Source organism: Fulmarus glacialis, unplaced genomic scaffold (genome assembly GCF_000690835.1).
Source record: "Fulmarus glacialis isolate BGI_N327 unplaced genomic scaffold, ASM69083v1 scaffold37054, whole genome shotgun sequence".
NCBI lineage: Eukaryota > Metazoa > Chordata > Aves > Procellariiformes > Procellariidae > Fulmarus > Fulmarus glacialis.
In genome coordinates, this window is record NW_009209361.1 from 65,489 (window position 1) to 79,136 (window position 13,648).

The 13,648-nt window shown below is 43.4% G+C and overlaps 1 protein-coding gene across 1 annotated transcript; it reads right to left on the reverse strand.

Moving 5' to 3' along the window:
- Nucleotides 1-1,711: 1,711 nt before the first annotated feature.
- Nucleotides 1,712-13,606, reverse strand: SIN3B (SIN3 transcription regulator family member B). The gene is made up of 19 exons (XM_009576806.1): nt 13,464-13,606; nt 13,181-13,333; nt 12,474-12,627; nt 11,039-11,302; nt 10,504-10,647; nt 10,126-10,248; nt 9,527-9,616; nt 8,970-9,088; nt 8,027-8,234; nt 7,184-7,300; nt 6,571-6,809; nt 6,130-6,313; nt 5,310-5,904; nt 4,642-4,811; nt 3,915-4,088; nt 3,539-3,631; nt 3,127-3,221; nt 2,474-2,678; nt 1,712-2,087 (listed from the first exon to the last, which is right to left on the reverse strand). Exons 1-19 carry the CDS (start codon nt 13,604-13,606, stop codon nt 1,857-1,859), a joined length of 3,501 nt encoding a protein of 1,166 aa, XP_009575101.1. The 3' UTR covers nt 1,712-1,856.
- Nucleotides 13,607-13,648: the final 42 nt, after the last annotated feature.

Genomic DNA, 13,648 nt, shown 5'->3' on the forward strand with positions numbered 1-13,648 from the left:
TACTGCAACAAGAGCAGGGGAAGAACCTTCAGCTCATTTCAGTAACCAAAATTTAACAGACCCAGACAACGAGAACATGAGTTCTTGATGAAAAGTCCTCTGCTGGCAGTGGTTGTGCAAGTGGCCACGAATGCCAGAGACTGGCCTCCCTCCTTCCCTCCTACAGATTATTTTGCAAAAAAGACAAAGAGTCAGTACAGTTTTCTATTAAACGTACCCCAAAGGCCAATTTTTCTACTGTCAAGTGAGACAATTGCAAAACCAAATGTTGTACAGTGGAAATAACCCAGGACAAATCCTACAGGCTGCTACTTAGGTCTGGCAGAAATTATAACCTAAAAATCAAAGCCACAAAAAATACCGGGGTGGGGGGGTTATTCCCCGAAAAGCCAGGAAAAAGTTGGAAGCAGAGCTGAAAGGAGGCTGGACCTGCCTCAAGACATTATGTTTGTAATACACTCCACGGACAGTGTGCTTGCCCTTGGCCCCTGAAAAACAAGAGCGAAGTCACAGTGGGGTTGCAGGACAGACACAACTACATTTTCTTGATTTTTCAATAGATTAAGTCAGACAATTGACGTAGTGTTCTGCATGGTTCGGGGTAGGTTTTTTGTTACGTTTCATTGCGAAAAAGCTTAGACAGAAGTACAGATGGTTCAGTGGAAAACCTTGTCCACAATGGTTGTGGCTGGATCTAACACTGCCCATTACAGATTTCCATGTGTCACTGCAAATACAGCATCTGTGCTGACCCAGCAGAAACAGCAAAGTATCTGGGACAAACCTCAGATCCAGTGCAAACACTGTGCTGCAAGAGCTCCATCTACTGATGTTATTTAAGTGGTACAACCCAGCAGAACCACAGAGTCCGGGCATGCACAAGGAAAGCGAAGCGCCTGAGAACGCAGTCTCCAGAGGCTGCCAATCAACATGCAAAATACAAAAAAAGAAAAAAAAAAAAAAGGCCAGACCTCGCAATGGATATTCCTCCCCAGGCACACGCTCCAAGCAGCTCCATATCTGAGAAGGCAGAGTCTGCAGCAGGTCATAAGTTCACAAAGCAACAACATGGGATCCGGTGCACATCTGCAGAGGGGTGGCTGATGGGCCTAGGCTGTCTTGTGCTGCAAAATGCTCTCTTGCCTAGCACTGCAGCTCGGAGAGTTTCTTCCCCTTAGTTCATGCTCCAAAATACTTAGTTGATGAATGAGAGTTAGAGCATTTAGTACGCTGTTCGCCCTTCTCTCAGTTTTGGCATTTTTCTCACCAAAGCACCAGTAACAAATACTGCGTTCATTGCCTTATTAGTACACATAGATAATGAAGCAGCCCGTAGCGGGGCTAGCAATCTGTGCCAGGTACTCTCAGCCCCGCTGGCACTCAGAGGTTACATTGAAGAGTTCTGCAGGCTCCAAGACGGCATAAATTCAGGAAGATAGGGAACATTAAACCCTTCAAAGTGGAAGCAGCTGCCAGCATCTGCTCAAATACCAGCGCAGCTCCATCTCTCCAACAAAGCCACTAGTGGTAGTTCGCCCAGAGCCTGACCCCCTCACTCAGCCTTCCAGTATCGGCTGGGCAGCAGTGGCCTAAAGCTAGGAAACTACTAAAATTGTGTGGCAATGCCAAGAGCCCTCTTCCCACAAAGCTCTGAAAAGTCTCTTCATGATGGCTGGAGGATTACACTGCAAGGAGACAAGTCTATGCCATATGGAAAATACATCATAATCCAAAGTAAAATGCTGTTTGGATAAATATCATTAATACATACATTGCATTCCCACCACTATTGTCAGAGTAAATGTGTTTCACCAGCAACGCTCCTACTTGTCTTGGTCCCAGGAACAAGTCTCTGCTCATGGTGAAGCTGGACGGCGACTGTACTGAACTCTGTATCTGTTCACTGGGACCCCATGGACATTCACCGTCTCGCAAGTTGTTTTACAGGGCACCATCTCCTCATCTTCGTCTCCCATTAGCCAGTCTTGAACTACATCAACTGCCTCCATCGTCACGTTCTCTTCTAGCCACCTATTGTGCCACTCTTCAAACTGCTGGTGATGCTTTAGCAGCACCATTGGCTGTACCTGAAAGCAGGACAGTAAAGATCACTGAGAGGTTTCTGGGGGAGAAGCCAAAACCTTCGCCTCTCTGTGGTCTGAGATGCGCATGCTTTACAACACAACACAAACAGTAAAACAGGAAACCGCATACCTGCATTTAAAGATCTCTATTTCTTAATGTTTGCCACTCCCCCTTAAAATTTGCATGGTAAAGTAAAGACTGCTAAACTAAACCAAAGTACAGAGCATTTACCAGCTCTCCTCCATGTTTCATCCAACACAGAGCTGTAACTTCTGGGTGTAGTTTGCAGGAACTCAGCCACAAGACTTCTTATCGGTACCTGTCTTTTGGCTCACATCCTCAACCTCTGCTACTGCCTGAGCTGCAGAGAGAGTAATAGGAGATGCACCTGCTTGGCTCGGCAGAGAGCTCCCCGCCTGTACATGTAATCCTCCGAGTTCATGATGAACATCATTTTGTGGGTGTTGAGCTTGAACCGGCAGTCCACGTTGCAGGCACTTTCCACCCCAATCAGCCTCTTCCAGGAGCTCTTCACTTCGCTGCGCAGAGCTCTCACTTGCTTACATTGCCACTTGCGAAACTTTTTTAGGTTCCTAGAACAAAACAAGGATTACGAAGCATGTGTCACACTTGGTTATCCATTCTGCTAAGCTACCAGAGCTGACAGCACAAGTATGAAATTTGTATTTCCATATTTAGTTTTCAGACTTTCTCCAGGATCTTTCTCCATACACTCTGACAAATATTTAGTGAAATGGGAACAAATTAGACCTCACATTCCTCCCAGAAGGGACTGCTTAGACAGTCCCGCTCCTTTCTAAACACAGTTTCATGAACAAACCTCAATGCAGTGGTCATAAATCTTTTCTTCAGCATTCTTATGCAGTGCACTGGACTACAGCAGCCCCTTTGGACCTCAAAGATGAGTGTGTTTCCCTAGAGTTACTTGTACAGGACATCACCTAAAATCACTGCCACATATGCAGAGAGGAAGCAGTATCAGCTGCTGCAGGTGTGACTCAGGAGAGGGAGCGCACTCACCTTTGCAGAAAGACTGGTTTCAATAAGAAGCCATCATTCTGGTTGTTTGGAGCTCCTTCCACCCCAACATACTGCTCCATGTAGTTAGCCAGGTGCTACACAAGAGAGACCAATTTCAAGTCAGACTTCGGTCTCATCAAAACAAACACCACTGCAAAGAACTAGTTTATTTCCAAGCTGCTTTTTATGAAGCTGCTGGTATATCACTCAACCCCAAGCTGATTTATGTTGAAACTCTTTTGCTAACATACCCATTTCTGTCAATGACCACAGCCCCACACGTAATCTTCCCACCTCCCAGGTAAACTTCTCCTGGCAAAGTCTCACAGTTTGGAACAAGAAAGCAGGAAAGCATTCTTAGACATCTGCTTTGTCTGTGGTACAGCAGACTCCATGGTCACTGTGATATTACCTGGACCTCCACAGGATCTTCTGTCTGGGTTTCTTCCGTATCCAGGAGCTCAATGGTCATGATCACCTGTCCTTTCCGCTGAAGAAACATTACCTGTAATAAAGTTACAGGCACAAGATATTGGCCACATGGGTTCACAATAAAATGCTGTATATTCACAACAAGTCATTTGGATAACAAATACGAGCTAGGAGAGAAGTAAGCAGCAGGGCTTTTCAGTGAGCCAGTATGCCACTTTACTGCCTATGCTCTGTTTTTGGTACCTTCTCTTCATATTGTGCTCTCTCACCATTGTGGCCTTGGAGCTTCCAAACCCATTTCTCCCAGGTAAGGTGCCACAGTCACTTTACGAAGTACCCTGGCAGCAAGTTCTTACCTTGAAACAGTTCTCATCCGCCATGCAACGTTCAGCCTTCCACTGATAGCTGGTCTCCTTTGCTGCCCGGACACACCTAGAGGATAAGTTACCTCCAGCAGCACCTCGCTTCCTTTCGTTCAAGTAGAGCTCAACAACCTTCAAGCAGATGTCATCGCTCACTAGATGGTGAAGCTTCCATTAAAAAAGGGGGAATTCAGTCAGCAAGTCTGGGCCAAGAGTTAACTCTAGTGCTTTATGAAAGGAGCACAAAACTCAGCACAGCATCACACCTCAGAAGCAGCAAAGTTTTAACTCCAGAGACTTTACACATTTCACTCTCTTTTTCATTACTATTCAATAAAATGAACAGAGAAGAGTGAGGGGCTGATGTGCCTTAACTGTAACAAAACTAGAATTAGAAGACAGATTTGAGTAAAAAGGACTGGACCTTTTTTTTTTTTTGCCTTAGATGTATTCTGGGAATGGCTGAATTCTGAAAAGACTGGAACTCAAATGTTGGAAAAGGCCAGGAAGAAGTAAATCCCCTAAGGTGGTCCCTGTACTGAAGCTGAACTATCTCACTGAACTTCTGTTAGAGTCTTTCCTCTACATATATAACTTTTCTATGAATTTGCTTTAAGTTTAGTGAGTCCTTGCATTACAGGGTACTGTGAGAAACCCATCTGTCGATAGAAGGGAGATGTGCGGCCCCCCAAACACACAGCACAGCCATCAAATTAGTTACCTGGCGGACAATATTCTGCACCAGTTTGTCCATAGTAAAGCCAATATAGGCATGGATAGTGAACATCTCCCTCAGAGTGTCCTCGTACTGTGTTGGGTCAATATTCCCATCCAGCAGACTCCTCACCATGTCCAGGAACGCAGGGTAGTACTCCTCCAGTTCCACCTCACCTGGGTAGGGGAAAAGTGCAGTCACTTAATGCGTGTAAGAGGCAGAGTGAAGTCAAGAGATACAAGAGACAGCATTACTCAAGAACCGTGACATTCAGTATCGAGAACGTGCTTACAGACAGACAGTTCTCTGTAAGGAGTGCTGACAGACTAAGTTTTATCTCATGCACTTCCATGACTTCCTTTTGTAGTTAACTATTTCGCTGTGGAGCCATTTACATTTTAAACCAAAGTAACAGATTAATACAATGAGACACTTGAGAACATCTGACAGCAGTGGGCTTGCGTGAAGTCTCTATGAACTATGCATGAGAGCCTTCAGAAGATAAATTACAAACTAGCTATCCTGTTAAATTAGCTGTATCCACAAATCACAAATATCGTGGAGGTTTGCACCTCCTTACAGACTTGCCTGCTAGTCTCAGTTACTCAGGTATATACAATGGAGCAGTAGCAACCAGAGCATTAAGAATGGACTATGTCCCGGATTATTCTTACTTGGTTGCTTCAGTCTTAGTTCCATGGCTGGATCATTGGTTTTTTCTTTTCTTCCCTCACAAAGGAGCTTCTCTCTCTCTTTTTCAGTCCGATATTCTAGAAGCTGCTTCTGAGCTTGACGATAAATCTTTAGGAGCCTTGAGCACAGAGTCTGGTGAAGGCGGAGGAAGAAATACCAATTATTATTGACAAAGAATAGACTGTAAACATCATCCAGAGTGTTGTGGGGCTCAGCAGCTGTAACATCACAGAAGGTTGCTTTTGCCTCCAAAGGACTGCTTGGAGGCCCAGGCACATGTTTTTTCCGTAGCTCAGGAGTATCCAGGTTCTGCCCCTGATGGTTTTCTCTGTCCTCATCTGTTGATTCTTCAGAAATACTGTGCTCAGGGGGCTGAGAGAAAAACAGCTCAGGTATGAAGTGATGCACTATCTGCCGGATGGTTGCTTGATCCTCCTTTTGGATAGTAGGCTGCCTTTTTACATAATAACTGATAAGAGATGCTGCGTCTTCCAAAATCTGCTTATCTTCATAGATGAAGATAAGATGAGGCTCGTTTGTGGATGAACTTCTCCCCTCTGAATGCTGCTCCTGATGCTGTAATCAAGAGACAAATAGATAAAGATCCTTCCAATCCATGCTCAAGAGCCATTCCTGCCAGAAGAAATAAGCCAGTATTAACGCTATGTTTGGGACAGTCATTTTTGACTGAGAACTCTTCAGAGCACTACCACTTCAATAAGGTCCCAGGTGCTATGTAAACATCTAGGTAATACTATAAATGAAGGACATACAGGATGGATTATTTACTAGTGTACGCACCTCATCATAAACGCTCTCAATTTCATTCAGCAAGCTCTTGGAGCGCAAAGCTTTGGTGTCATTTTGTTTGAAGTTGACGGCCTGGTGGTCAAGGGACTTCAAGTAGGCTTTCTCATACTGTTCCCGCCAAATTTTGTTGAAGCCCTGCTGGGCCTCCCGCCATTCCTCCTCCTTTGCTTTCAATCTGCATAAATGTATAATCTACTTCAGTTCAAAAAGACAACCACAGAAATACACACAAAGCATTTTTAACATAGCCAACTGTGATGCACCAAAAACTTTTCAGTATTCCTGGAAGTAATAAATAAATTTAAAAAAGCACCACCACTGAAGATGAGTTATCCTTTGAAAAAACATCTACAGAAAACAGTTGTTTAAAAATGCTTTAAAAATTCTGTATCAGTTTCTTAACCCAGGTGAACACAGGAGAATGGGAATTACCTCTTAAGAACAACAGGAACTGCAGTAACTGGGTTTTTCTTAAGACTTTCAATGATCTCTGGTGCTTTATCACCATAGATGCGATAGATGGCCCTGCGCTGGATCACTTCTGATGTTCCTCCCAAGCAATCATCCAGTCGAAATTTCTCCTGATCCTCTTGAGTCAGTCGTGACAGTTTTTTCTGCACACTCTCCAGCACACGTATTGTGGCTAAATTAGTCTCCAAGACAACATCCAACTGTTAAGAGTTCACAAAAGACACAGCGTAAGAACAGGCATAGCAGGAAAATGCAGACCAGTGGCGCCCGGTTTGTGGCATGCATTCCAGCCCCACTGGGTGGAGCTAAGAAGCATCAGCAAGGTTTCTTACTGGAGAATATACCTCCGCCAGTTCTCCCAAAGGTAACATGCTTTTTAGAACTGGACTCATGCCTAGAAAGAACTATTAGACTCCAAGCAAGTGGAAAACACCAAACGCTAGCTCAAACCAATGAACACTAACAGAACTTTCAGTAATTGGCCACCAATTCATTCAGTCAAAATCCTCATAGCTAGAAGTTTTGCTTTCTGAGAAGGCAGACAGGCAGAAAGGAAGCTCAGTAGCAGAGGTACCTCAAACCGCTCATCTTCACAGCGGTGCAACTGCTCCTCATAAGGAGTCTTCTTGGAACTGACAAAAGTGGAGTCTTCAGACCAGGATGGAAATGAAACCCAGGTATCATTTAACACCTGCAACAGTGCAAAGACATGACATTGAACAGAGCCTTGTGAGCCCAGAGCTGTTCTCATGGGGTCTGATACTTCTCTGTTTTATTTTTGCACAGTCCTTCCCTGAGTTTCTATTGGAAGTTTCAGACCTAGTTCACAAGTCACTGTCATGACTCAGAAGATTAGAGGTCTGTGTGGAACTGTGCCAGGGCTCTGCTCAGTATGCTCAAAAGCACCTTCACCATCATCTCACAAACCACACAGATCACTCTGCAGCAATTAGCAACTGTAAGTAAAGGAGACAGAGTTGCCAACAACAGCAAGAGGTGGGAGCACCTACGCTGCTGACGTCTGTTCTCAGTGAGAACAGTGCCTAAGACACTGGCTCACAGTGCTCTTTCAGGAGAAAAACTAATTCTAAAGGCCATATTGGTCCACTGCTAGAAAATTAATTAAAGCTGTTTAATATTCTTTTCTATCTATAGGAATAAATTTGTGTATGCACACAGTCTCAAAAGACATTAAAGTGAAAGACGTGATTTGAGATGGGTTTAGATAAAATCAGTAAAATGCATGTGGATACTCTTATTTCAATAAATTGGATGAATAACTGATGTGAAATTAAAGCTGGCTAATCAGCATTAAAGAGGGGAATCCACATGCAGAAGCTGTAGCACTAACGACCCCACTTCAAGTTACGTAAGTGCAATGTGTGTTCAGGGATTGAACAGGTTGATCCCAAAGTACCTCCTTGCAAATGGCTGTTCTTCCACTGCACTTTGGCTGCTGATAGGTTTTTGGGAGAGCCCGGTAACTTGATCCTATGCGTTTGCAGGAAGCATAATCAATTTCCCGACTCATTCCATCCCCAGATCGGTCGCTCAGTGGAGAAGCAAATGAAAGCTCTTTCACACCAAGAAAGGACTTGAACTGTGCAAAGAGTTCTGGGAATTTCCTTCAAAAACACAAGTAAGCGTATTTTGTTATTTCACTCTGACAGTTTTAGGGTGGCTAATGCGTCATAAAAGTGAGGGAAAAAATCTAAACAAACTTAGCATTGCAGTGAGAAATCTTTCACCAATATTTTACCTCTGTGATCATTCTCTCTGAATTACTTTAGCTTTTTTTTGACTTAAAGCAGGAAAAGAATTTCCCTTCACAACTTCACGAATACTCTCCTTAACTGACTGAGAAGTCACTGATCTTTGCCATCTGACTCTCCCTCTTCTTTGAAAGACAAACAGCACGAGAGGCTCACATCAGAGCTAGAACTATTTATCCTTTTTACAGCTCTGTTCTGAGATTTCATGTTTATACCTGTATTATATTTTGAGAGATTAGAACAGGGACTGTGAACAGAGACCACCCTCCAGAATTCATAAAATTCTCTGCCCCCAGTGATTTAGTATAACATCAGGTAGCCTGCTGCTTGTGAAGCTTTCAACTGGATGCGCAGACAGAGGAAAATATCCTCCCCAAAATGCTCTTTCAGAGCTGTGTAGGTATGTTAAAAGATTCAGATTTTATGACTCCTCTTTTTGGATTAGCCTTCAATTTCTTGCATGCTACCTAGGAGTATTTCTGAAGTTAAATCCAAATCTTCTGTAACAAAGTTCACGATGTCTACTAAAAAGTAACAGAGTAAGACCCAAAAAGTACGACACAGCAGAGAAGGTAGTCAGTAACTTACCCTAAAAACGGTGTAACTAGCTGGAGCAACTCAGAGCCAGAGACCAACTCCTGGTTGAAGAGAGCAATGCAACGGAGAAAATTTTCATAGACTTCCTGGCTCTTTAGCACCCTACGCACCTAAAGCACAGTTTGGAGAGAAATGATCAGATCACTTGAACACCACTTTTATTTAGTTCATATTCTAAGTAGTCTCAACCATGGGTACAGTGACAAACCTCTGTCTACATTGCAACATAAAAGGAGAATATGCAAAAAATGCCCAGTTTCAAAGAATAATCTAGTAACTACAGGTGTTACCATGACAAAACATCACTGAAAAACAGAGAAAAACATGTCTGTAAGAGACAAGCATTCAGGAAAAGGTTAATTGTCAGTTTCTACTCATCTTCCAAACCCACCTATTCTCTCTTTTCTTGTTTTGTCTTTCTCTACCACTTGAAAAGTCAGGCAATTGCTAAGTGCTGACACATAGATTGTATAGAAAACCAACCAATTAATAACGGCATAAATGGCTGAAAATAAGTCCACAGAATGTGAGAACAGACCAATACTGACCTTGTCAAAGAAGGAAAACTCTTGCAGTGTGCCATATTTTCCCACTGTCGCTACTGACAGATCTTTGGTACCTCGCAGTTTCATTTTCTTCTGTTAAAAGAACAAACAGTTATCCTTAAAATGTTGTGACCCAAATGCTATCAAATTCCACTTTGCTGACATGTAACAGCTCTCTGCAAAGGCTGAAACTCAGTATTTCCCAAATAGTGATCTAGCGTTGCTGCGTCAAGTCCTCCACAGCAATCACTCTCAAATGACTCCCAGCTAAGAAGGAGAAACAACAAAAAAGGATGACTTGAGAAAGAATTCCAAAAAAAGATTTCTTTGTAAAAGCAATAAATTGTCCCTGTCCGGGGCCAATACTTAGTACAGAAGATCTTGATATTTAGTATTCAACATGTTACCACCCACGTTTAAGCATACTTTTAAAACTCCCTTTTTCTATAGTAATTATTTTAAAAACAACTCTGAAATTTTGTTTCTCGTAACTAACACCTACATACCTCAAAGACGCTACTCATTTCAACTTTATCTAAGTAATTATCTAAACGCAACGAGTAATATCAGGTTATTCTAAGTTTTTACTTGCTGAAAGATACCTTTGCTGGGCCAGAAACAGGACGCAACAGCAGTGGTCTGGATCGCTTTTTGCTGTGTTCCAGATTCTTCTCATGCTCAGTTTTTTGGACACTGTTCACTTCACATGGTCCGTTTCCTGTGAACTGAAGTAAATAAATAATGATTTCAAAGTTCTCTTCTCAGTCGGTGCAAATAAAGAACACTATAAATCTGAACAGCACAGAGAACATGTAGTTAAGCCACTTGTTCTGCGAAATTCCAAACATTGAAGAGGAGCAAAGTTCATCTACTGGCTGTACATTCTCCCATAATGTTTTGCATTCCTAAAGCTTCTTTATGTATTCTACATACAAACAGAAAGTATTCAATATTCTGCCTTGTTCTAAGCATACACATACCAAAGACCTTTTAGCCTCCGGGAGGAACTGTCCAAACTCAGAAAGCAGATCCTCCTGTCCCCTGAACAGATTTGCTACTTCAGTAAACACTTCTTCCTCTGACATGCCCCGAAAGGGTCGGCCTTTAGTGTTCAGCTGTTCTTTCTGAAAAGATATGCACAGATGTTAGAGTCCAAAACATACCTCACTATGCAAGAAAACTCATCAACTCGGGCAAAAACCTTATGCTACACAAACTTGAAATAACTATCAGATAGCCCAAGGTTCTTACGGTGCATCCTTTCACACAGAATATCACTAAATCAACCAAAGGTTAGTAAAGACAGATCTAGATACAACCCCTTTACACCTCAGAGCCTGGAAAGTTCTACAGTTTTCACACTTTTGTCATTTCATGTGAATATCTATGAGGTTGGACAAAGGCTAGTGCTTGGGAACTGCATAAGCCTGTTCAATAGGCAGACATTCCATTTGACCACTACTCCTCAAACAGCTCCAAGCAAACCCACAATCACTTACATGGAAGACATTTTACCTGGTAAGTATGAAGAATTTCTAAAAAGGATCTGTAAATTTCTGGATGGTCAAGAAAACGTGTTTTGATCTTATTCACATAACTGATAGCATTATTGAACTCTACAGAATCAGACTCCAAAGGAATTTGGGATTTATCTTCTTTGTATGGAAGCTGTTGCCTAAACTCCTCCGAGCAGTCACTGTGATTGTGCGAATTCTCCTGGGAGTAATGCAACAACAGCCCGCTGCCAGGGAGAGCGCTGGGAACAGGCTCTGAGGGCACCTAGTGGCATAAGACACATAAGACAGTGACTTGTACAGAAACATAGGTGCAAGTTCAACAACAATCTAGCATAAGGATTTTCAAGCTGTTTAGCTAAAAAGGATTACCACATGAAGAAGAAAGAAAAAAGATTTAATTAGCCAATAAATTTCCCTACCTAGTTTATTAACACCATCAGTTAAAAGAATCCTCTAAGTTGTATCTGGCTTATGAACCATCTGACTCATTACTGCTTTTGACTGTCACTGTGTTATCCACTACACTTGAGAGGGTGTACCAAACAACACGCACCGCAGTTTCTGTTACCACTGCTTTATTTCAGAGGCACTGTCAGTTTTAAGAAACATATTAAAACGTATTGCATGGCAATACCTGACGTATTTTTTGCCTATTGCCTAAACGCATTTCCCAGTTTCTCAGTGGAAGACTGGAAATGCGATTCTTCTGGGATCTCTTTTTGAAATTTGTCACTACACACACCACGTATTGAGAATCTATGTAAATATATCAAATATTTACATTTAGCTTAAAGATGCTAAATCTCTAAGCAACAGAGAGATCTAAGGGAACTGAGATCTGAAAAATATTTACTGCTACTAATTAGAGTTAAACCACAAGTTCATCAGTAGAACTCTGTTTCAGCCTCCACAACCACTCAGCAACAACAAAGCAGCAGCAGAGGCCAATACTTATCCACCTGTATCACAGCAGATGTCTTTCATTGCAGGATGTTAGCAATTGCATGGCAATACCTGACATGTATTGTTTGCCTATCACCTAAACACATTTCCCAGTTTCTCAGTGGAAGACTGGAAACGCAATTTTTCCAGGATCTCTTTCTGAAATTTGTCACTACACACACCACATGTTGAGAATCTATGTAAATACGTCAAGCCAATTACAATTTCAGTTTTCAAATCTGACTGAAGTATTTGGAGTTGAAGTGGCACTTCATGCAGGAATATCATTCTTGTGTAAGGTAAACTAACAACTGGTTTGAGAATAAATATTGAAATTTTTATTATACCCATTATCATGAACTTTGAAAACCATGTAAAAACTTTAGCAACATGCAGTACATGTAAATCTACATAGACTAAACTGTGCAAGAGATGTGTATAGCAACACGTGTAACAGAATTTACTTAGAGAATATGAGCTCTATAACCTACCTGACTATTCAAAGGTGACTGTATACTTAACTTCCCATTCTTTGGAATTTCTATCCTGTAGCCCAGAGGAAGGAAAGCATTGAATCCTACAATGAGGTCAGGATGCTCATGGAAAAGCTGTGAAACACGTCGGATTACTCCAGGTGTGTCAATGCTAAAATTGAGAAGAGTTTGTTACTTGTGTCCAAATCAGAAATACAAGTTAAGCCTAGCAAATTACAGAGGTATGTGAAGCATCTGGCTTCTCAGAGATGCAATTTTTTAATAAGCCAGTTTGGGAACCTCAGACCTAGAAATTAGCGCAAGCAGAGGGAATGACCACCAGCCTCATACCGGGAGTGTTATCCACAGAGAGGAGATATGAGTGTGCAGGTTACCCAAAACAGGCAAGACAGCCATCACCTCTAGGGCTGACAGGTCACAGAGGGGCTCTGCACTCAAGCTTCCTCACTTATTTTCCAGATCTGCATTTCAGAGCGGGAAGTAAAAATAGATTTGCCTTTTCCTGTGGATTTCGTCTCTGGAAAACGATGGGATGGACAGAGACCCTCCACCTCCAATGTCTAATGACTGCACTACTGGGGGACAGGCCAGCAGGGTGGCCTGTGTGTCTGCGGAGCTGGAAAGATGATGCGAAGGCGGAGAGACGCCCGCAAAGGCTGAGGAGCTCCCCGGAGCAGCCCTGGGGCGCAGGGCCTGGGCCTTACCTCTGGCTCTTGAACTCTTTCATGATCTCCAGGAAGCCGTTGTAGGTGGCGGGGTCGCTGCCGAAGCGAATCTTCACCTGGTCCAGGTAGGAAAGCGCATCCTCCACCTGCAGGGTGAGAATGCAAGTGAGGCCCAGAAAGGGGGAACGGGCCCTGGGGCACCCCACGGTCCCAGGATGGGGGTAGGGGCACCCCACGGCACTGAGGGAGGTGGGAACAGGCCCCGGGGGGAGCCCCACAGCACCGGGGAAGGGGGAGCAGCCCAGGGAGGGGCACACGGTACCAGATGAGGAGGCTCTGAGGAAGACGGGCCCAGTGGGGCACCACCGTACTGGGGAAGGTGGGCCTCACGGTGCTGGAGGAGGATGGCAGGGCACGGAGGGCAGCACGGTACCGGGGAGAGGAGAACAGGTCCCCGGGGAGCATGACCGCGGTACCGGAGGAGAACAGCCAGGCTGGGGAGGGGGG

What these genes read in the sequence shown, in the direction of transcription:
- SIN3B (XM_009576806.1), bottom strand. Translation starts at nt 13,606, where the DNA reads ATGCTCCCCGGGGACCTGTTCTCCTCTCCCCGGTACCGTGCTGCCCTC. An exon ending in GAACAGCCATTTGCAAGGAG is followed by an intron (nt 7,301 to 8,026) that starts GTACTTTGGGAT and finishes GCACTGTTGCAG; the next exon opens with GTGTTAAATGATACCTGGGT. An exon ending in CGGATGAGAACTGTTTCAAG is followed by an intron (nt 3,632 to 3,914) that starts GTAAGAACTTGC and finishes ACTTTATTACAG; the next exon opens with GTAATGTTTCTTCAGCGGAA.